Here is a 23,158-nt window from a genome sequence, read left to right as displayed (position 1 = left end):
ACATAATAAAATTAGCATTGTTAAAAAAGATTTGTGTCACACAGATATATAATACGTACAAAAATTGTATCTTTAATGCATGTAAAGTTAGGAAGCATAATAAAGCATATCTATAAAAAGATAATTTAAAATTTATATTTCATGAGTAAATTTATAACATTCTATATTAATTAAAATGCTTTTCTCCTGGTTCTTGTTAGACGACAGCTATCCATCTTTTTTTAATAGAATGTCTGGGAGAAATGTATTTTGTGTGTTCCTTTTACTCTCTTGGAATTGAGCAGAAATGTTTGCAAAACTGCTAATGCATTTTAAAACTTGGTTTTCTTTTTAAACAGCTTTGTTGAGTTATAATTTACATGTGATACAATTGTACTTCAAACTTATAATCCAACATTTTTTAGTATATTCATGGGGCTGCACAACTATCACTACAATTGAATTTTAGGACATTTTTGTCCCCCCTAAAATAAACTTCCTCCATATATGGGTTTTTTTTTTTTTGAGACCTGGTCTCAATAACGGCTCACTGGAGCCTTGACTTCCCAGGCCAAAGCGATTCACCTGCTTCAGCCTCCCAAGTATCTAGGACTATAGGGGCGCCCCACTATGCCTGGCTGGTTTTTTTTTTTTTTTTTTTTGAGATAGAGTTTCATTCTATTGCCTAGGTTGGAGTGCAATGGTGCGATCTTGGCTCACCGCAACCTCTGCCTCCCGGGTTCAAGTGATTCTCCTACCTCAGCCTCCCGAGTAGCTGGGATTACAGGCATGTGCCACCACGCCTGGCCAATTTTGTACTTTTAGTAGAGATGGGGTTTCTGCATGTTGGTCAGGCTGGTCTCGAACTCCTGACCTCAGGTGATCCACCTGGCTCAGCCTTCCAAAGTGCTGGGATTACAGGTGTGAGCCACTGTGCCTGGTCTGCCTGGCTAGTTTTAAAAAATTATTTGTAGAGATGAGGTCTCACTATGTTGCCCAGGCTGGTCTCAAACTCCTAGGCTCAAGCAGTCTTCCTGCCTCAGCCTCCCAAAGTGTTGGGAATTACAGGTGTGTGAGCTACTGCACCTGGCCCTCTAGTCTTTTTACTTGACTGTTGTTTTCCTGTTTCACAAGAAGCCTCTATACTGATTTCCGTGGATACCTGTTTCTATCAGAAATTCAACAGTGCTTTGTATACAGTCTCTGTAATGCTGTTTAGTGTTACTGGTTTTGTGTCCTCTGTATAGTTGAGCCTTGTGAAGGGCTGAATATGTAGGATCCCAGACCTTGATAAAAGGCAAGCATGTAGGATGTCTCCACTTCCCTGGAGATCAGTGAGCACTAAGTTAATTTTTTATATTTTTCATCACGGAAGTCATGACTGGCATTAAGAGTGTGTTATAACTTTTTTTTTTCTTTTTTTTTTTTTTGAGACAGAGTCTTCAAAAAACTCCTGCTCTGTTGCCCAGGCTGGAGTTGGAGTGTAGTGATGTGATCTCAGCTCACTGCAAGCTCCACCTCCCAGGTTCAAGTGATTCTCCTGCCTTAGTCTCCCCAGTGGCTGTGACTACAGGCTTGTGCCACCATGCCCAGCTAATTTTTGTATTTTTAGTAGAGACGAGGTTTCACCATGTTGGCTAGGCTGGTCTTGAACTCCTGACCTCAAGTGATCTGCCTGCCTTGGCCTCCCCAAGTGCTGGGATTACAGGCATGAGCTATTGCACCTGGCCTTAGGAGTGTGTTATAACTTTTTTTTTTTTTTTTTGCGATAGAGTTTCATTCTTATTGCCTAGGCTGGAGTGCAGTGGCACATTCTCAGCTCACTGCAACCTCTGCATATCTAGTTCAAGCAATTCTCCCTGCCTCAGCCTCATGAGTAGCTGGGATTACAGGCGCCCGCCACCATGCCCAGTTAATTTTTGCGTTTTTTTAGTAGAGATGGGGTTTTGCCATGTTGGCCAGGCTGGTCTTGAACTCTTGACCTCAGGTGATCCGTCTACCTCAGCCTCCCAAAGTGCTGGGATTACAGGCGTGTGCCACTGCGCACAGCCGTGTTATGACTTTTGATGAAATCCTGTTACATCTCTTATTTGCCAGCTGTTATTTTAGATAGTATCTTAACAGAATCTTTCTTTTTGGTAGTAATATTATTCCTCTGCTGTACCACCTGGATCTTTAGATTTTCCAAGAGGCTAAAGCAAAGTTACAACTTTTTACTTTAACACTTTTTTTTCAAAAAGTCTTACTGACTTTTATATTTTAATTGGACATACTGAGTTATAAATCTCAATAACTTGAAGGAAATATATGTGTGTATATATGTATATATATTTTTTCTTTTAAGGCTAGTCAAGTGAAGAAGCAGTGGGAGTGGAGAAGGAATGAAGAAGTCTAACTGGCTGTGATCAATTATTTGTAAAAACCATTACACTCTGACCAGCCTATATTTTTAAATTATTACAGAGAAAGAGAAATGGAACTCCACTTCTTCATTTTCCCTATCTGAGCTCTGGTCTTGTTTTTCATTCAGTATTACCATCTATACCAGAGGAACTCATGAACCTGGCTTGTGAGGCCCTTCAGATTTTGATATTAGTTCTGCTTCTTTTGGTCTTCTCCCCCACATAAATGGTCCATTTTATTTAGATGGGTCTCGTGGCCCAGAGCATGACGTGGACTTCCTGCCTTCTCTCCTTTTCTGATGGGTGCTGGTGCCTCTAGTGCAGCAGCCCTCTTGTTTTCTTGTCCATCCCATCTGTTTGACACCCCAGCATTACCTACTTTCGAGTGATTTTTTTTTTCTTTTAAATTATGAAGCATATCATATATATGTTGTTCTCCTGTCTAGAACAGATACTCCTTGAGCACATGGACCCGCTGTTCTTTATCATCCGCTTGCTTAGCACTCATCCGTTCCAGAAGTTTTGAAGAATTGCTTGCCTGTGGAGCCTTGTGGGCGGAGTTTGTGGCACTAAAACAAATTCAGGGAAAGAGATGTAATCTAACCTGATCAGTGTGGGAAGTTTTTCTGGCTTAGTAGCATTTTCTTCTCTCTGCTAGTGAGGTGCCTTACAGTTTCTCTTTTCAAAACATCGAATCCGCAGGTCACCTTCAAAACACTCTATGTGTTCCTCCAGGATATAAAATTTGCTTTTGTGAAAGAGTCATTTTTCTTGAGATAAGAAATAGGGAAACAAAAATGTCCTGGGAATTGGTAGAAGAAGATGGGGGCAAACAGTGTGCTGACATTGATATTTTCTGCTTGGCTGCACAAATAACTCGGGAATGCAGGGTTGTCATACAGTTTCCCTTTATCAGACAATATAGAGAGTTTGCAGCTTTATTGGTTTTGGAACATTCGTTTAATCTTCTAACCGTGACAGCCTCTCAGAGCTTCAGTGCTCATGACATTAAAACCCACACATTTTCAGAGGCATCATTGTGCATGGTGTGGATTTTTCCCTCCAATAAAAACGAATTACATTGTGTTTCTGACAGATGAATGATGGACCACTCTGCAAATGCAGCGCAAAGGCAAGACGCACAGGAATTAGGCACAGCATTTATCCTGGAGAAGAGGTAACTGGTTTGGGTTATTATGTTTGTAAATGCCGAGAAGCCAGAAGTAGACAGATGTTGTTGCTGTTCTTTCCCCCATAAATGAAATAATACTATCAAAATTCTCTTCATATTCCCTGATAGTCTCTGTTACTGATAATTGCGGAGGAAAGCACTTGGGTTTTGGGGGTGGAGTGGGGAGTGTTCTCGAGGAAACATTAACAAAAGTTTTAGTAGTTTTATTATTTAAAATAGGCATGGTGTATTTGATATGTGTTTCCCATTTTAAGTATTTTTCAACTGTACATATTATAGTTTTATGTTTCATCATAAGTGGCTATGAATGGCCCTGGAGAGACGCTCTTACTAAAGTGCTCTGAGGCGCATGTCTTCTCTCTGTTAGTCTGTCCCTTTCAATTATTGTCCCTCATTTGTTCCCTTTATCTTTTATTTTTATAAGCTATTTTTGTTAATCCCAGGCTCCTCACTTTATAATTCAGTGCATTATATTTAAACACAGTATACATAAAACCTTAATTTCTATTTAAAACTTGTTTGAGGGCTCAATAATAATGGGAATACAGACTAGGAGATGGTGCCTGATAATTTGAAATACTTGCATCACTTCTGCTCATTTGTCTTTGAAAGTAGGCAAGTGTAGCGAGGAATTGTGGGACAGGGTGGCATCTTGTGAGCGTTTGTGCACATGCCTCAGGTTGGGAGCTCTGAGATGTTGATGAGAGATCAACACCTGTGACAGGAAAAGAGCAGAGGTGGGAACTATTCCCCTGTGATGTGGGTCTGATCAGGCCTGGCTTATCAGAATTTTTGTGTGTTGTGCTGGAATGGCCGTCATACCCCCATCTGTCTCAGTCCCCACAGCAAGGTGCCTCAGGAAGGGCACGACCCTGGGAGAGGGGGCTCTGCAGCTGAGGCTGACCCTGAAGGAGCCAATAGCTATAGGCTGTGTGCTGACTACACAGTGCACATTTGGACAGCAGGCTCTTCCTTGAAGGGAGACTAGATGGGCAGTGGTGCCAGCTAGGGACCCGTAGGCAGGAAAGGCAGGTGACAGTTTGGTTTCCTGGAAGAATGGTCTCATTCTGGGGACTCAGCGTGGGTCATTGTATCTGGCTAGTTGGATGTTTGGCGGTGGAAGTTAGCTTAATTATACAGCTTAGCCTTGATAAGCGGGGTCCATGCTGTTGGGCTCATGGGAAGCCTCCTCTCTGCTGCTGTGGTAATTTCATTCATGTGCCCCTCCTGTCGCTCTGGGGTGGCTGAGGTCAGGGGGTGGCTGGCACCAACTGCCCCAGTCATTTTGTCTGCTTGGTACCTTGGTACCTCTTCCATGGTGGTGCTGTCTGACAGACCTCCATTTGTGAGATAGAGCTCGTCATGCTCCCTTCCATTTGTCCACCTGCAAGTCTCTGCCCCAAGACCTTCTCATCCGTCCTCTTTTCTTCTAGGCCCCTGACCAGCTGGCATGGCCACCACTTGCTTCTGCCCATGAGTCCCTCTCTATTCTAACTTCAGGCCACTTCTCTTTCCACACAAAGTGGATGACCAGGTACACTGCCTGAAACTCCGCCCACTGGGAGAGATTTCCCCACAGCGCTGTCTTTCAGAACCATTCCAGAATGAGGCTGTAGTGCCATCTGTTTTTGGCTCACCCACTCTTGCCAACTGACCCATTTGTAAACCAAGCTTGGGCTTTTTCCTCTGCTTTCATCCATACACCCTAGGTCATCAGCTGAGGGAGGGGAGCTGGTGCAACAGTGGTGGAGCTGTGGGGATCCGGGCCACCTGCCCAGGCAGCTTGTTTGTGCTCTTGGCTCCTGGGTATGCTTGACTCTGGCAGTACCATGCCTGCCTGTTGATGGATTGTTGCTGATGCCGTATTGCCTGGTGGGACTGACAGAATTTAGCCTATGATGGGTGATTCTGGCCACATGTGTATCTGGTATCTCTTGGCCAGGCCTTACATCTCTATCAGGGCCAAGTAGCACATCTGGAATATTCTTTCAAAGGCACATACGTCTTCACTATAGATAGCAGGTCTTGCTCCAGAACGTCAGGGACCAGCATTGTGATTCTCCCAATGTGGCCTGCCACAGATTCCTTTTGGCATCTTTTCCCACCAACACTGTAGGATCTGCTGAAACATATGGCCCCAGCAGCAGCGCTGCTTATACTCTAGTCTGAAACAGCTGAGGCCCTTTCTCACATGGGCTGTCCTCAGCAGGGGCAGCTGTTTGTGCCGTTTGTGCCACTCTGTAAGTGGATTGGAGCAGTGTTTCTACATGTGCATTCTTTTGCCTCCTGAGCCTGAAAAGGCGCACTAGGTGTTGTGCTTTCTTCATTGTAGGAGGTGGAAGATAAAATAATTGTCTTTTACTTTGGAGGGGATGTCTTGGCATTCCCCAGACCACTGGACTCCTAAAAATTGTGTGGCTGCGACAGGCCCCTAAATCTTTGTAGGGCTGATCTCACATCCACTGCGGTGCATGCGTGCATGCCTGATCATCATCATGTCAGAGGTGTAATGGAGCAGTGTGAGGTTCTGCAGTGTGCCTGGACGGTTGGAAACTCCTTGGTATTATGAGTGGGTAGGAGCATTAACACAGCCCTGGGGCAAAACTATAAATGTCTGTGAACCATTCTGATCCTTATTTCTGATTGGGATAGAAAATAACCCATTCACGTAATCAGTTGCCACATACTTTATATCTGCTCCAGCTAAACTACAACACCTGGCCTGGCAGCTACACTCAGAGCTCCTGCTTGGTTGAGTTTGTGGTAGTTTGCAGTTATCCTTCAGGACCTTCAGGGGCCAGACAGGTGAATTAATCAGAGATAGGACCGGTACCATCTCCCTTATATCCTTCAGATCCTTAAGAGTGGCACTAATCTCCTCTATCCCTCCAGTGCAATATTGGTTTTGATGCCTGGGTTGATGGGGGTTGTGGTAATTTCATTTCTGCTTGACTTTTGCATTAGGATAGCTCTTATTCCATATGTCAAGGACCCAGTGTTGAGTAGCACATTGGATCTGCCAAGAATGTCAATTCTAGTGGTACATTCAAGGACCAGGGTAAGGACCACTGGGTAGATCTGTGATTCAGTAGACCCACTGTAAGTCAGACCTTGACCAAGATCCATTTATTACCTTGGCCTCATATTCTCTACTTAACTGGGGAACCATAGTGATGTATCCAGTCTCCAAGTATCAATGATGATTCGGATACTGCATCTAACATGGCTTGAACTGTCTGCTATTCTTCTTTTCCCAGTGTACAGCTCCCCAGGTAAATGGCCATAAGCCCCTTTGGTGAATGACAGGGTTGTCAAGGCCGTTTTTGCTTGTTATTTTGTTACAGAGTCCTTCCTCCTGGGATCTGACCACCTCTTTAGTCAGTGGATTTCAGTCCAAAAAATGTGATCAGGTCTGGAACTGGGCAAGGAATAGTGTGACTGTTTATTGGAATGTCCTGCCTTCAGTCTCTTGGTTATCCATTCCTGGTTTCTTATGTTTGTACAAACTAAGTAGTACTCGTGTTGGTTACCCACTTGTTTTGTACCCAAGGACACCATGTTCTATTAACTATTTCCGTGACCTTTGTGGGTCAGACCCCCTTGGCTGCCACTGTGGCCTGGCTTCCAGTACTTAGTCCTATCACCTGGCATCTCTTGTTTCAGGATTCTGTCATCCCTGTTACTGCTGGCGAGCTCTGCTCTCTGACCACTTTTGTGGTCAGCCCTGGCCTGCAGAGAAGGTCGCCACTGATCTTCCTCATGATGTTTGTGCTCCTATCACCTGCACATTCGTTTTAGTGTGTCCTCTGGGGCTTCCCATGCAACACGATTGTTTGGCATATTTTCCAGCCATAGATACTGTATGCATTCTAACTTCCTTGAGTCCTTGAATTCCTTCCTCCACTGTCTACCAAGGCAATTCTGGTATTTCAGCTTTGCTCAGTGTGGGTTGTTGCTTCTTCATGCTTTTAGGAGCCATGCTAGTAGGGAGTTCTCAACATACCCTGGTGGTGTTGTATCCTGAGTACTCCCAAGTCAATATACTCTTCTCTAAACAATTTTATGTTCTGGCCCTGTTGATCAAGCGCTCTCATCATCACGTCCTCTGCAGACTTCTCTGGCTGTTGCTACATGCTAGTTAGTTCCTGCAATTCTTTTGAAATATAATCTGTTGCCTTCCAGCACTTCCCCATTTGGGGCCCTGAAATGACCCCAATTATAGGTATTGGCCTGGAGGGGAGACTGGTTGAGGGGTGTGTGAGGGGACATAGTGTTGCCTTGCAGGTTCTTCCATTGTCTTCTGGCACAATTGAGCAGTTGCTCTTAATTGGGAGGGATGTGCTATCTCTGCAGTCAGACGGTTTAGAGGAATCTGGGGAGTCAAAACCTAAATGTCCCCATTTCTGGTTTCCTGGGCCCTGACCGTGGCTAATTGCCTTTGAGGTTCAGCCACTCTCACAGGTAAGCCTTAGGCTTGGTCATTGCTGTGACCTCCCACTGTAGGTAGTGAGAGTTTCTTCTGGCTTTCACATCTGGTTTCCAATAGTCTTTTCTCCTCCTCTGCTGTTATACTTCTATAGTGCAGTGGTTCTCTAAGTGAAGGCTTCCAACTGAGACTCACACAAGCTTCACCTGGGAACTTGTTAGAAAGGCAGATTCTCAGCCCATCCCAGCCACTGAATCAGAAACTGGGAGTGGGGAACAAGCACTCTGAGATTTAACCAGCCCTCCAGGTGATTTCTGGGCAGACTAAGGTTTGGGGACTATGGTAGAGCATCAGTGGTGCTTAGCGACAGCCATCCATCCCTGAAGGATCATAACCATTGTTCTTATAGCTACCATTTTTAAACACCTGGGTGTTTGGCCTGCTTCCAGTGTACAGCTTCTAATTCACCATCTTTAAAGTTTAGTTGCTTGCCATCTGGTGCCAGGGGTTGTCTGTGTTCCGCTTACCACCAGTGATGGCATCTTCATTGCTTGTTGGGAGGTGATTGAGCTCCGAAACACCATCTTATTTGCTGTTTTCTTGGGTCACTCCTAGTACCAACAGCCGCATCTTGGGTTCTCTAGAAGCAGATGCTAAGATGGAGTTTTGGGTGCATTATGGTTATTAGGCATCAACGAAAGGTGGAAGCAGGATTGGACAGAAGGATTGGCTGAACTGAAAGCTGCATTCAGCCTGGGGGTGATCTGTGGAATGCATATTGCCCGTTTGAGTTGGGCTGAAATAGCTGGGCATTTATACCTCTGCCTTGCTCAGTACCTGATGTTGGGCCGTGCCTGAGGTCAGAGGAGGGAGATCTGCAGTGGAGAGAGATCCTGAAGAAGCTTATAGCTGGAAGCTCCCTGCTATCTGTGCCCTCCACAGCCAGGCAGCAAGTCTTTCCTTGAACATGGGTCTGTGCGGCACATCCCCATGTCTATCACAGGTACACCCAATCATGCCATCACAACTGATGCTGTCACAGCACACTTCTTTTGCTGGCTTTGTTTGCCTTTTCCCGTGTTTTTTTTTTTTTATTTTTATTTTTTATTTTTTATTTTTTTGATATGGAGTTTTGTTCTTGTTGCCTAGGCAGGAGTGAAATGGCTTGATCTCAGTTCACGGCAACCTCCACCTCCCAGGTTCAAGTGATTCTCCTGCCTCAGCCTCCCAAGTAGCTGGGATTGCAGGCATGCGTCACCACGCCTGGCTAATTTTGTATTTTCAGTAGATACAGGGTTTCTCCATGTTGGTCAGGCTGGTCTTGAACTCCCGACCTCAGGCAATCTGCCCACCTTGGCCTCCCAAAGTGCTGGGATTACAGGCATGAGCCACCGTGTCTGGCCAGCTTTTTCCCGTCTTAAGATCCATGCATATTCTCTTCCACCACCTCTCATGCTTTCTTCATTTCTGACCTTTTTGATTTTTACCCAGCATATTTATTCCTTCCAGTTTTTAAAATTTCCTATTAACTCTCACTGCTGTTAGTTCTCAGATTAATTTCACCACTTTTTTTTTTCAGTTTATTCATAAGTGTAACCAAAGGTCAGTTATTGTGTTATTTTACAAGTAAAAGGAAGATGGTCATAGGATTGTAGATCTAGAAAGATCCTTAAATCTTGTGGTCTGAACCCGCTCTGGAGTATACTGTAAGTGGCATATTGTGGCTATAAGATTAAGGGTAGCCATAACTTCATTCAGGTGTCTCACAGGGCTGATACTCCATGTCAGCAGTGTTGTCCGTGTCAGCCTGTGTCAGCAGTCTACAACCTAGCCTGGAGATTTCCAGGAGACAAGGCCACCTCGGCACAGATGCAGCTTTCATAAGTCTTAAAACAAAGTTTCCCGTTATAAGAATAGTTTAAACTCCTTTCAGAAAAGAGACATCTGGTAACTGATCTGGACTGAATACAGGTATAAGTAAAGGAGAAGGATCCTGCAAACTTGAGGCTGGTCTCCGGATGAAGACCCTCCTGGTGACTTGGTCATCTGACTCCCTGGCTGTATCTGGCCTGCATCTGCTGTCCGTCTTGTAAGAGAATAAGCAGAACAAACTGCTTGAGCATCGGTTGGTGACTAAGACTTATCTTTGAGGAGAATCAGATGGAAAGGGAGAAGTCCCTCCTGAAAGAGCTGGTTAATTAGGTCCATTGGAAACACCCCACCCACCAACACAACAGTTGGGGATGGTGATGGGATTTGCCTAAGCAGGTGAGTAGTGGCACTCATTTCTCTGAGAGAATCATGAGAGTTAGCTCTGATCCAGCTATCGGGTGAGCCCTATGGACTATTCCACAGCAGCTCTGGCAGTTTTTGTTCTGCTTTCTGGCCAATTGCTACCTACTGTGTGTACTTTCCACCTCTGTTATGGAAATTGCCACCAGGCAAAACCTGCCAAAATTATTCTTAAGATCCTTCCAGGCCCCTAGTAAGGGGGGGACAGGCTCCCAAGTGGAAGAGGACGGTCTGGATGCCAGGGACACCCTTGGCTTCAAGAGCTGACTGCCAGCTGGTGTGTCTCCAGCCCTTGCTGTGCCAGAGGAGCATCTCAGCCTGAAGGATCCTGCGATTGTGACACCATAGGCCAGGAAGTCGTAGGTCAGGTTTATCTGCAGAAAGCCTCTCTGTTGTTGTCTGCCAGTGGGGGAATTAGAAGATGATCCCCTGCAAGTCTGTACAATCACTGAAGGGCACATTATCCCCTCTGCACTCCTGATGGGACTGCGCAGCTTCTCCAGGGATGTGCTCCATCCTCAGATGCCTGCTGCGTGCCGCATACTCCAGTCACACAGGCTCAGCTCAAGAGTCGCATCACTTGGCCTGGCTGATCCATAGGCCTTCAAGCTGTGGAATGATGATCCTGAGTTTGCGGGATAACCATTGGTTGCACTACAGGCATTACCAGTCACCACTTGGGTCATGGTTAGGACAGTGGCTGTCACCTCCACAACCTACTCAGATGAGGAAGCACGCCCCAGACACCGTAGAAGTCTGCAAAGAGGTTTACCCTTTGTCAAGGACAGAAATTCAGAGCCTCCTTGAAGACCTGATGCAAGGACTCAGTGAAAAAGTTGTCACTGGCTGTACTGTGTGTATTACACGGGAAGTGGTCTGTAACTCACAGACTGAAAAATATGATGGTAGCTATCTCCAAAGATGGTAAGGTCTCTCATGACTTCAACACCCAGTCAAGTTTATCCAGGAAGCACAACTTGATGGGGCTGCGGGCATAGAGCAGACAGCCATAAGCTGTCCCTGTCCTCTGCTGCAGTGGCTGTTCATGACTTGGAGAATAGCACACCTCAGCATGAACCTCCCCATCAAGGACTGAAAGTGGCTGGTGTAAAGTTCAGGAAGGAACATTTAAGCATGCTTCAGTGGGTTTATGCAGCTGCCACCTCCATGGGACCGGGGCACCACTGGGAGAGCCCTGTATAGGCCACCTTGCAGCCAAATGTTTATGATTTTCTTTTTGTTTTGAGACAAGGTCTTCCTCTGTCACCCAGGCTGGAGTGCAGTTGTGCAATCTTGGCTCACTGCAACTTCTGCCTCCTGGGCTCAAGTGATCTCCTGCCTCAACTTCCTGAGTAGCTGGGACCATAGGCATGCACCACCACACCAGGCTAATTTTTGTGAAGACAGGGTTTTGCCATGTTGCCCAGGTTGGTCTTGAACTCCTGGGCTTAAGCAGACCTCCCACCTTGGCCTCCCAAAGTGCTATGATTACAGGCGTGAACCACTGTGCCTGGCCCTACTTTACAGTTGTTTTTAAGGGGAGCCCCATCACAGGCCAAACGAGCTCTCTTGGCCTCCGAAGTTAATCAAGCTCTATGGGCCCTTGCCATGCTGGAAAATGCCAAGGCACAACCACCCAGCCAAGTGTTCCCAGCTGCAGCTCACACCTCTCCCAGCCCCAACTTGGCACCCTCTAGCCAGAGGTCTGACAGCTGGCATCACTCTCCTTGGGCTTCCCAGGCCCATCACCCACAGGACGAGACGTAGTCCAGCGGTCTGCAGCAAGGTCAGAGCTACTTCTACTGGCAGCTGCAATAAAGGGGACTCCCAAATGGGCCCATCTCAGGCAAGCCTCATGAGTTCCTTCAGACCCTCCTTACAACTGACGTGGCCTACTCGCCACGTCAGATGGAAGAACACGAGGTCTTCATCAAGGACAGGCCCCCTATGTGTACTCGTGGTCCAGCGGGTGTCCCGTGGCACCCTCATGGATGATAACTGCTCATTTGCTAAGTTCACGGTATTTTGGAGGCCCCCAAACCCTCAGACATTTATGGCCTTATTGGACATCCCTGCTTCACCAGCACCTGAGGAAGTCGCTGAGAGCTGGAGACTGGCCAGCCCTTTTTTACTGGTCTAGGTATGGCAAAGCCAGTACTGTTCTTTCCTACCGGTCTGTGAGGGAACAGACATAAAATCTCTTTTGTTAGATGTGAATCTAGGAAATACAAAATATTTTTAAGTAAAAATACTCTGTTGTTTTACTTGTAAACTGATTTTCGTTTTTTTCCCCTCAGGCTATCAAGCCCTGTCGTCCTATGACCAACAATGCTGGCAGACTTTTCCACTACCGGATCACAGTCTCCCCGCCTACAAACTTTTTAGTAAGTTTCTGAAGAATCACATGCATATTATTTAAAATGTAAATAGAGTAAAATGTGAATAGGCTAAAGTTATTGATTCTGTTCTTAAATGTTCTTACTTTGAAAAATATTTTTATGTTCAGAAATTGATCTTTATCACGATGATGTTTCTTTCAGCTTCCTCTTCACTATACTACTATATCTTTTTTTCATTAAATATTGTTGGCATCACTTAATAGCAAAATTCATAGTAGCCAACAATGTTGGAGCTATGGAGTGGGAAGAAAATATAGAACACTTCCACATCTCTTAAAAATTAGTGAACATGACCGGGCGCGGTGGCTCACGCCTGTAATCCCAGCACTTTGGGAGGCCGAGACGGGCGGATCACGAGGTCAGGAGATCGAGACCATCCTGGCTAACACGGTGAAACCCCGTCTCTACTAAAAAATACAAAAAACTAGTCGGGCGAGGTGGCGGGCGCCTGTAGTCCCAGCTACTCGGGAGGCTGAGGCAGGAGAATGGCGTAAACCCGGGAGGCGGAGCTTGCAGTGAGCTGAGATCCGGCCACCGCACTCCAGCCTGGGTGACAGAGTGAGACTCCGTCTCAAAAAAAAAAAAAAAAAAAAAAAAAAAATTAGTGAACTGCGGCCAGGCCTAGCGGCTCACGCCTGTAATCCCAGCACTTTGGGAGGCTGAGGTGGGCGGATCACAAGGTCAGGAGATCGAGACCATCCTGGCTAACACGGTGAAATCCCGTCTCTACTAAAAATATAAAAAATTAGCCAGGTGTGCTGGCGGGCGCCATGGTGAAACCCCGTCTCTACTAAAAATACAAAAAATTAGCCGGGCATGGTGGCGGGCACCTGTAGTCCCAGTTACTCGGGAGGCTGAGGCAGGAGAATGGTGTGAACCCAGGAAGCAGAACTTGCAGTGAGCCGAGATCGTGCCACTGCACTCCAGCCTGCACAACAACAACAACAAAAAATGTTTTGAAGAAATGCCAAACTGTTTCCAAAGTGGCTATACCATTTTTGCTCATTATTTTTTTCTTTTTTCAGAGGTGAGATCTCACTTTGTTGCCCAGGCTGAATTTGGACTCCAGCCTCATGTGATCCTCTTGCCTCAGCCTCCCAAGTATCTGGGATTACAGGCATGTGCCACTGTGCCTGGCTCTCTTTTATTTAATTTAGACCGTCTTTGTTAAGTTTTTCAAATATAAATTAACAATAATATTGGCAAAACAAATAATATATATTTCGATATTCTTTTGTTCCCCCTTATTCCAAGTTGTTCTTAATAGATAATGTTTAAAAGAATGAAATCTAGTATCTGTGTTAGAAATTTGTCTTATAGGCCATCAGTCTTAATAATTATTGCCATATTTAGCATTTAAGGTTAAAAATGGCTGGGCCTCATGGCTCATGCTTGTAATCCCAGCATTTTGGGAGGCCGAGGCAGGCAGATCACTTGAAGTCAGGAGTTCGAGACCAGCCTAGTAGAGATGGTGAAACCCCATTACTAAATACAAAAACTAGCCTGGCATAGTGGCACATGGCTGTAATCCCAGCTGCTCAGGAGGCTGAGGCACGATAATTGCTGGAACCTGGGAGGCGGAGTTTCTAGTGAGCCAAGATCATGCCCCTGCACTCCAGCCTAGGCAACAGAGTGAGACTTCATCTCAAACACACACACACACACACACACACACACACACACACACACAATGTTGGGTTATAAGAATGGCATAAGGAATAGAGTCCCTCTTGCTTAGATTGATATATGTATTATTTAGTTACAAATCCAATTTTCTGGGAATTAAGGCCTTTGAACTTGTATGGGAATTGATTTTTTGCAGTGTTTGGTTGGTTGACTTCTTGGAGAGGCTGGGAGTAGAGCTATGAGGGGTTGACCTTCTGGCACCCAGAGGCCTTTCAGAGACTTCTAGGCTGTTGCTAGTCTCCACTCTATGATGCTGAGTGTTTTTCCACTTCGCATTTGAGTCAGCTGTATTATTTACCTTGCTCCTGTTAGGACTTCTGTTAGTTCAGAAACATAGTTCATTAAGAACAGAACTGGTAGTATTGTGAGATTAAATAAAACAAGTTCTTAGAAAATGAAGCTTAATATAGCCTTTTATTTATTTATGGCACCCATAATATTACATCATTAATTGTCTAAGTACGTAAATATTATACTTACTATCTGAAGCCAGAGAATTTCATGTAAAATTAAACTTTGTATAAAGTTCTCTCTGGTGTCTGAAAGGAAGTCCTTATGTTCTGTTGGTTACTTTGAGTCCTGATGGATTTCTGCACATGCAAACCGTGTCATTTATTTAATTTGGGGTTCATGTTTCTGTTTGCTTTTAGACTGACAGGCCAACTGTCATAGAATACGATGATCACGAGTATATCTTTGAAGGATTTTCTATGTTTGCACATGCCCCCCTGACCAATGTAAGTATGTGCTAGTTGGCTGCTTTTCTCTTTCCTTCTACCTCCTTCATCCCTTCTTTCCAAAAGTCAAAACATTTCCTGTCATCTGCCTCCTAAGAAACGTTTCCTCTGCGTCCCTCTGTAACGTGAATGAGCTGCAGGAAGTCTGCAGCAGTGCGTCAGGTGGCAGTGTGACGTCTGTGCTAATGAGTCACAGGTTCGGTCTGCATTAAATGCTGTAAGTAAACATGTGTCAGAGTAACATTTTGAGAGTGTGAAAGCTTGGAAAAGGAGGATAAACTGTGGAGTAATGTGTTAAAGCTATTTTGGGTTGGTTGTCCTTCAAAAGAAAGTTGGAAAGTTTTAAGGAGAAGCCATTGTTTAGTCTCTGAGCAAAAGAAACAGAGCTTATTCAGGACGTTTGGAGCCTGAATTCATGAAGTACATTTTCTGCTTTTGAATCCCAGGAGTGTGTCTTCAAGAGACTTTGACATATGGATTCATGATATTTTTATACAGGTATTAAGTCTGCTTTGTTGGTAATTGGTTCAAATGGAAGTTCCTGATCCGTGAGTCAGAATCTTTCCATCTCCATGCTGGCAGTCCCAGGAATTGTCTTTCTTACTGCAGTTGGATGTAGAGTGAATTGGCTGGCAGTGGCACAGGAAGAGATGTGTGGCAGTGTACTTGACCCAGTACAGATGCTGTTGTAGAACTTATTGAATTGTAGCTATTATATATCCACATCGAATGGAATGTTGTTTAACCTTTTCTGGTTTGGTTACATGAAATTACATCTGCAATTTGAAAAATTATTTTAGTACTGTTTACTTCACAGATGAAATTCAGTTCCATTGGAGAGTACAGTTAAGACTCAGATCTTTGCCTTACCTTAGCCTTTTTTGTCATTTTTTTCATATAAGTAGATATGATTCCATAGCAGTGATGCTAATTTAAGACAAATTGTTTTCCTAATGAGATTTTCTTTATTTCACAGTATTTTTTATCCTAGAGAATTTTCTTTGAGAAGATGATTACATTGTAAATGTAAAAATAAAATCATTTGATAATATATGTTACGTTTTTCTTCAGGGGGGACCATCTGTTGTTCACTAATGTAGAAAAGCAATAATATGGGCCGGGCACGGTGGCTCACGCCTGTAGTCCCAGCACTGTGGGAGGTCGAGGTAGGTGGATCACTTGAGGTCAGGAGTTCGAGACCAGGTTGGCCAACATGGTGAAACCCCATGTCTCTACTAAAAATCCAAAATTAGCTAGGGGTGGTGGTGTGCATCTGTAAACCCAGCTACTCGAGAGTTTGAGGCATGAGAATCACTTGAACCTGGGAGGCAAAAGTTTCAGTGAGCCAAGATCGTGCTGCCGCACTCCAGCCTGCGCAGAAGAGTGAAACTGTGTCTCAAATAAATAAATAAATATAGAAAAGCAATAATATTAGGCCATTGTTAAATAATCTTTATGGAAAGGTACTAAGAGGTTTCTGAATTTTCATGATTTCTTTGCTTTTTTTTCTTTTTTTAAGTGTCACAAACTTTCAAACTCTTTGTTTCACCAAATCTCGTAGCCTTAGAGTTGATTACCCTCCACCCCCAACCATCTACTGCCTGTCTCTTTTTCCCCACAAAGGGCTTATAAACACACAGAATTTAGTTAGCATGAAAATACTTAAAACTATTCTTCATCTTATTTCTTGATTCCCTAGAATTAATAGAGATCTTATTTTGACTTTTAGGATCACCTTAAACAAAGAAGGATAGCAGTGTGGCTTTAGAGAGACCAGGGTTTAAAATTAGTGATAGCTCTATGATTTGACATTTCAATCTGTGTAAGCTTTGGCTTTCTCATCTGTAAGATGAGGGTATTAGTTGGAGCAATCTCATTGGCTTTTGTGAAAAATAAATAAGATGGCACATGAAAAGTGTTTATCATGGTGTTTGGCACATAATAAGTATTGGCACTTCTCTCTTTGGAAAGGATTTCAGACAGAGTTGGGTTTGAATCTTCTAATCCTTTTTTTTTTTTTTTTTTACCTTGGACAAGTGAATTCTTTGAACTTCATTAATGATAGCAATGCTTGGGGTTTTAGTGAGAATCAGACATAATTTTTAAAAAATACGGACTTTAATAAAAAACAAACAGTAGTGTTAGGTTTATAGCAAAAGTGAATAGAAAACATCATTTTTAAAAACGTTCCCCAGCACAAGGTTTGACTTGAGAGGCCACTGATGCTAAATTAGTCACAGTCATTACTGTCATTATAAAACAAAAGGACAGAAAAAATTTCTGGCTTCAGCATACATACATATATATATATATTTTTATATATATATATATATTTCTTTTTTTTTTTTTTTTTTTTTTTTTTGAGACGGAGTCTCACTCTGTCGCCCAGGCTGGAGTGCAGTGGCCGGATCTCAGCTCACTGCAAGCTCTGCCTCCGAGGTTCACGCCATTCTCCTGCCTCAGCCTCCCCAGTAGCTGGGACTACAGGCACCCGCCACCATGCCCGGCTAATTTTTTGTATTTTTTTTAGTAGAGATGGGGTTTCACCATGTTAGCCAGGATGGTCTCAATCTCCTGACCTCATGATCCGCCCGTCTCGGCCTCCCAAAGTGCTAAGATTACAGGCTTGAGCCACCACGCCTGGCCGTTCAGCATATGTTTTATGTAAATGTTCAAGTTCTCGATGAGAACTTTATTCTATGACAAACCCCATCATTTATATTAGAGATGTTGATAAAAATAAATTGAGTTTTAAGCTGAGTGTTGTACAGTTCATAGGAATTAGATCCATCAAAGGCCTCTTGAATTTGAAATAGCCTCCTAAGGAAAAAAATTGTTAAACTGCTTTACCAGTCTGATTCCTTTTCTTGCTAGAGAGAGAATGTCAGCAAGAATGTCATGCAAATGATGATAATGATAGAATCTCCACCAAATCTAGTTCTACAAGTTCTCTTAAGGTCTTGAAGTGGATTGAAAGCCTTGTTGGCTGAGTATAGAGCATTCTGGGAGAATTTTACCTTTTTATGTAGCACATTTGTTATAATACCTGATGTTAAGAGCTTTGACAACTTATCTGAAGTTTTAAAGATGTGTATTTGCCAGGTGCGGTGGCTCACACCTGTAATCCTGGCACTGTGGGAGGCTAAGGCAAGCAAATCGCTTGAGGCCAGGAGTTCAAAATGGCCTGAGTCCCAGCTACTATGGAAGCTGATGTGGGAGGATCACTTAAGCCCAGGAGTTTGAAGCTGCAGTGAGCTGATTGCCTCACTGAACTCTAGCTTGGGTGACAGAGCTAGACCCCATCTCTTAAAAAAAAAAAAAGAAAAAGGGCCAGGTGCAGTGGCTCATGCCTGTAATCCCAGCACATTGGGAGGCTGAGGCAGGCAGATCACCTGAAGTCAGGAGTTTGAGACCAACCTGGCCAACATGGTGAAACCCCGTCTCTACCAAAAATACACAAATTAGCTGGGCGTTGTCGCAGGCATCTGTAATCCCAACTACTCAGGAGGCTGAGGCAGGAGAATCGCTTGAACCCAGGAGGCGGAATTTGCAGTGAGCTGAGATCCCGCCACTGCACTCCAGCCTAGGCGACAAGAACGAAACTCCGTCTCAAAAAAAGAAAAAAAATGTAAGATATATGTATGAGTTACATAGTATTTTGTCATATTCCCAAAAGCACAGGAAAACCCCTGGATCATTTCCCTCCCACTTTAGTTGGCTTCCCATTTGGAGTGGACTTACTGACGCCTGGATTTGGTCAATCAGTATGTGGAAATAGTAGAGTTAGAAGATGGAGGTTTGGAGAGTTTTTTAGTTTTTTGGGTTTTTTGCTAGGGTGAGATAGGAGTATAAGTCAGTATAGGATAGTCTTTACTTTTAAGTATTCAAACATGATAGTAGTCATTTATATTATTTGATGGCATTTGTTGGGAGGTATTTTGGTGATCTTTGAAATTACAGTTTTTTGGTTGACCATTGTGTAGCAAAATAACAAGCTCTCCTTGACACTTAGAGAGATCATAGTTTGAATAGATGAGGAGATCCTGCCTTTCCAAATTTGTGTGTCTGAGAATGGCTCTGGTGATATGGATGGAAGCCCAAAAGAAAATAAAGTATATACAAAGAGAAGAGGTCAGAGAAGGAATTCCAAGAAGTGATTTTACTTAAAATGAAATAGGAAAAGGACTGTACATGCATAAATCATCAAGCAGGGTGCTTTTTCCTATGATAGCAAGGAGATAAGTTTGCACATTTGCTTCTGCCTACCTCTTGAGAATTCCCAAGAGCTCCCGTTGTTTTTTCTCCTATGTACTCTCTGAGTAATTCAGTTCCACCCATGCATATTCTGATCCCCACCAGATCAATATTTATAGCTGTGACATGTACCTCTGTATTAATACTCCACTCTCACATTTTAGATTGCCTTTTGAAATGAACCTCCTTGATGTTTCCTCAGATACTTTACCCTCAACCTGTGCGTCATCTTCCCTACATATTGAATTTGAGGTACTCAGGGGACACCCTCCTGAATTAAGTGACCTAGTTGGTCACTTAAGCCAGAAACCCAGAAATGATCCTCAATTCTTTCTTCACTCTTCCTTCCACATCAGAATGGTCACTGTATATTTCAGTAATATCTCCTGTGTTTAAAATTTTTTTCTTCCTTTCCAGTCTTCCCTTCATTTGGCTCCTGGACTATTGCATTAGACTTCAGTCTGGTCTTCTTTGTTCCCTTACAAGCCATTCCAACACTGTTTCCACAGTATCTCTTCTGAAATGTAGATGACGATAATCTCTAACTTGAAGTACTTGAATGATTTCTTCTTGCCATATATCCATAAGCCCTGACCTTAACATGGTTTGTAAAGGCTGCATAATAGAGTTCATATTTTCCCCTCTACATCACCTGGCATCTCTCTCTCCACGTACTTCTGTCTGAACCGTGAAATTACTACTTCCTTCCTCAGCTCCCTTTCCTCCATTTTGCTAGAAGCTAAACAGCTGCTCTGCCTCAACTTTTTCTGGATGGCCTGGAAAATTCCTCCCCTCCCCATCTTTTTTTTTTTTTGTGTGATGGAGTTTCGCTCTTTTGCCCAGTCTGGAGTGAAGTGGCACGATCTTGGTTCACTGCAACCTCCACGTCCTGGGTTCAAGCGATTCTTCTGCCTCAGCCTCCCGAGTAGCTGGGATTATAGATGCCCGCCACCATGCCCAGTTAATTTTTGTATTTTTAGTAGGGACGGGGTTTTGCCATGTTGGCCAGGCTGTTCTTGAACTCCTGAACTCAGTTGATCCACCCTGCTCAGCCTCCCAAAGTGCTAGGATTATAAGCATAAGCCACCGTGCCCAGCCCCTCCCCATCTTTGAAGACAACTCATATGTTACCTCCTCTTTGGTTCTTTTGCACTTTATACTTTTTTTGGTTGCTTGTTTGTTTTTTACTTGAACTTAGAAGTTACATTGCGTTGTATTCTGTTTGTATTTACTTACATGCCTTTCTTCTTATACATCTTTACCTCTTAAGATAGGACCCGTAGCTTATTTTAGAGTACCTGTGAATCTAATGTAGTTGTTAGCAAAGAATAGGTATTTTAAAAATATGTTGAATCATGCAAAATTTTGTAACTCTTAAATATTTTTAAATGATTATAAGAACAAAGTAGAACTTAAAAATGATAATGGCTATTATGAATTTCACTCAAATTAACCACTGTTCTTTAGAATAAAAAGGAAAAGCCCCCAATAACTAAACTTTGTATCTCAGAAAAAGATTTCCAGTAGATGGCATTATAAGACTATTTTTCTGTTTTTCTTACCATCCCTTTCACTGATAGAATTAAAGTTTGTTTCTTTCTGATTGCTATGGTTTATGAAAATGATTACATCTATATAAAATCATCTTATGGACAGATTAAGCATCCAGAAAAACTCAGTTAACGCATCTTTGGGACTTCTGAGTCTGTTATTTTCCCCAGCTAGCCAGCCAATTCTCTGCAGTAATCTTTCTCCCTCCCTTTCTTATTCTTTAATTCATTCAAAAATATATTTACGGAAAACCTATTATTTGTAGGCAGTAGGCAATTGTCTGATGATACATTGGTAAAGTAAGATAGGTGTGGATTTATTTTATGCTTAGCCTTCCTTCGTTTTCACATGTATCCTGAGTGTTAGAACAGGTAATGAGAAGGGTATACTCTAGTGGCTAAGAGCTGGGGTCTAGAGGAAGACTTTCCAGTCACCGAGCTAGCTGTTATCTTAGGGATGGTACTTCTGCCTTCGCTTCCTGCACTGTTCAGTGGACATGGTAGCCAAACCTATGTCATAGGGATGTTGTGATGGTTACATGAATGAATATTGTGAAGCATTTGGGACAGTGCCTGGCTCAAAAAATGTTAGCTATTATTATTTTTATTATCACTTGTTATTATTATATTTATTACCACAATTGCCTTTGCTCACGAACCAGCTGGGCAGCATGAATTGGGTGTTTTCAGTGACCTATGAATCCATAATTGATGAGTTATCACCCTACTATCCCTGATCTGCCTAAGGAGCCAGAGATTCTAAAATATTTTAAAAACTTGAGAAACAGAAATGTTTATGGTTATGCTTTTATTAATTCTTTAGATGTGATATGTGTGGTTTTAATGGGCTCTTGTTATGTTTGTGTTGCTGCTGCTAATCCTGTTAATTAAATACTACATTATGCAGGTTTCTTGGAGAGGCCAGGACAGCTAGGTTCTTGTCATTAAAATCCAGCAGTTGTGGTCAGGCTTCATGTGCAGTGTTGTTAGCCACTGAGATGAAGGTGAAGCCTTCTCATTTGGTTCGTGGCCTTTTGGGTCAGGTAACAAACGTGTGTAATATGAGCCTGCAGGGAGATGTTGGGGAACTGAACCTCACTTCTTTTTATTGCAGATTCCACTGTGTAAAGTAATTAGATTCAACATAGACTACACGATTCATTTCATTGAAGAGATGATGCCAGAGGTAAGGGAAAAGATTGTGTAATGGTTTGATGTCGTTTGCTCTTTTGCTTATTCCACACTACTATTTTAAAGCGTTGAACTTGGCCAGATCTGGCTTTTGCCAGGAATATCTCTAAAGTATCATATTCACTGTTGAAAGAGTCAGTTAAATGTAGCTCTAATATCAAGGTTAAAATTCAGGCCAATTTTCAACTTGTTGACCTGTTTTTGAACCGATTTCTCCTTGTGTTACATCTGCTGATACTAACTTTACATCTGTTTCTAGTTTCTTTTACGTAGGGGACAGATTTTGGTTACTGGTTGTTATCAGAGGGGAGATTGGAATAGTGAAACAATCTGATAGCTGTTGTAATCATCTCACTCATTATCTCTAATGACAAGATCAATGCTTGGTTCATTTTTCTTCCCATATATTTACATATTTTTCCTAATTGTTTTTCATTGCGGGTGCTCAGCAGCAGATTTATCTAAATATATGCAAGAGATTTAAAATTCCAAAGGAAGATTAATGTGAATCTCAGAATGATTCATAGTCTGATCTTGAATTTAGTGGTGCCGACAAATCATACTAAGAAATAACAACTAGACAGCAAACAAGCTTGTGCACTTAACATTGTGTTGGAGTCAGGGTCAATTTCCGGAGCCCCTGGCTCTGCTTACAAACCTTGTTTAATGGGACAGCTCTGTCATGGGCAGGGAGCATGGAGGGGGAAATTGATGGGCATGACATGTGTGCCTAGTTGGCACCTGTTTCATTCTGAGCAAGTCTTGTTCATTGTACCTTCCTTTCAAAAAGAATTAAATAAAAAGAACCACCCCTTCATTCTTCTGCTCTAGAAGGGATTTTTTTTTTTTAACTTCCTTTTGGTTTTTAAGGTCATATACCTTCATTTGCTATTGTAAAAGTTTATGACTTTTGGCGTGATCTCACGCAGGGTAATTTATGAACCCCGAGCAAAACAAGTAGGAGGAAGAATTATGAGATAAGTCTCACTTGCAAATATATCATCTGTTTAGCTTGTTTACAGGAGAAATTTTGGTGCAGAGTTGTATAGT

At 43.0% G+C, this 23,158-nt stretch overlaps 1 protein-coding gene across 42 annotated transcripts in view; it reads left to right on the top strand.

Moving 5' to 3' along the window:
* The window catches only part of DROSHA (drosha ribonuclease III), a 137,029-nt gene that overhangs the window by 24,235 nt on the left and 89,636 nt on the right, over positions 1 to 23,158 (top strand). For all 42 annotated transcript variants that reach the window (XR_013418018.1, XR_013418017.1, XR_013418016.1 and 39 more), the window contains 4 exon segments: positions 3,478 to 3,558; positions 12,589 to 12,675; positions 15,027 to 15,113; positions 22,032 to 22,103. Coding sequence is in view for 36 of the 42 variants with exons in the window: in NM_001261157.1 (NP_001248086.1) it covers positions 3,478 to 3,558; positions 12,589 to 12,675; positions 15,027 to 15,113; positions 22,032 to 22,103 (327 nt within the window). In the remaining 6 variants the exon portion in view is untranslated.

Source organism: Macaca mulatta, chromosome 6 (genome assembly GCF_049350105.2).
Source record: "Macaca mulatta isolate MMU2019108-1 chromosome 6, T2T-MMU8v2.0, whole genome shotgun sequence".
Classification (NCBI taxonomy): Eukaryota; Metazoa; Chordata; class Mammalia; order Primates; family Cercopithecidae; genus Macaca; species Macaca mulatta.
This window is presented reverse-complemented; position numbering and strand designations above follow the sequence as displayed.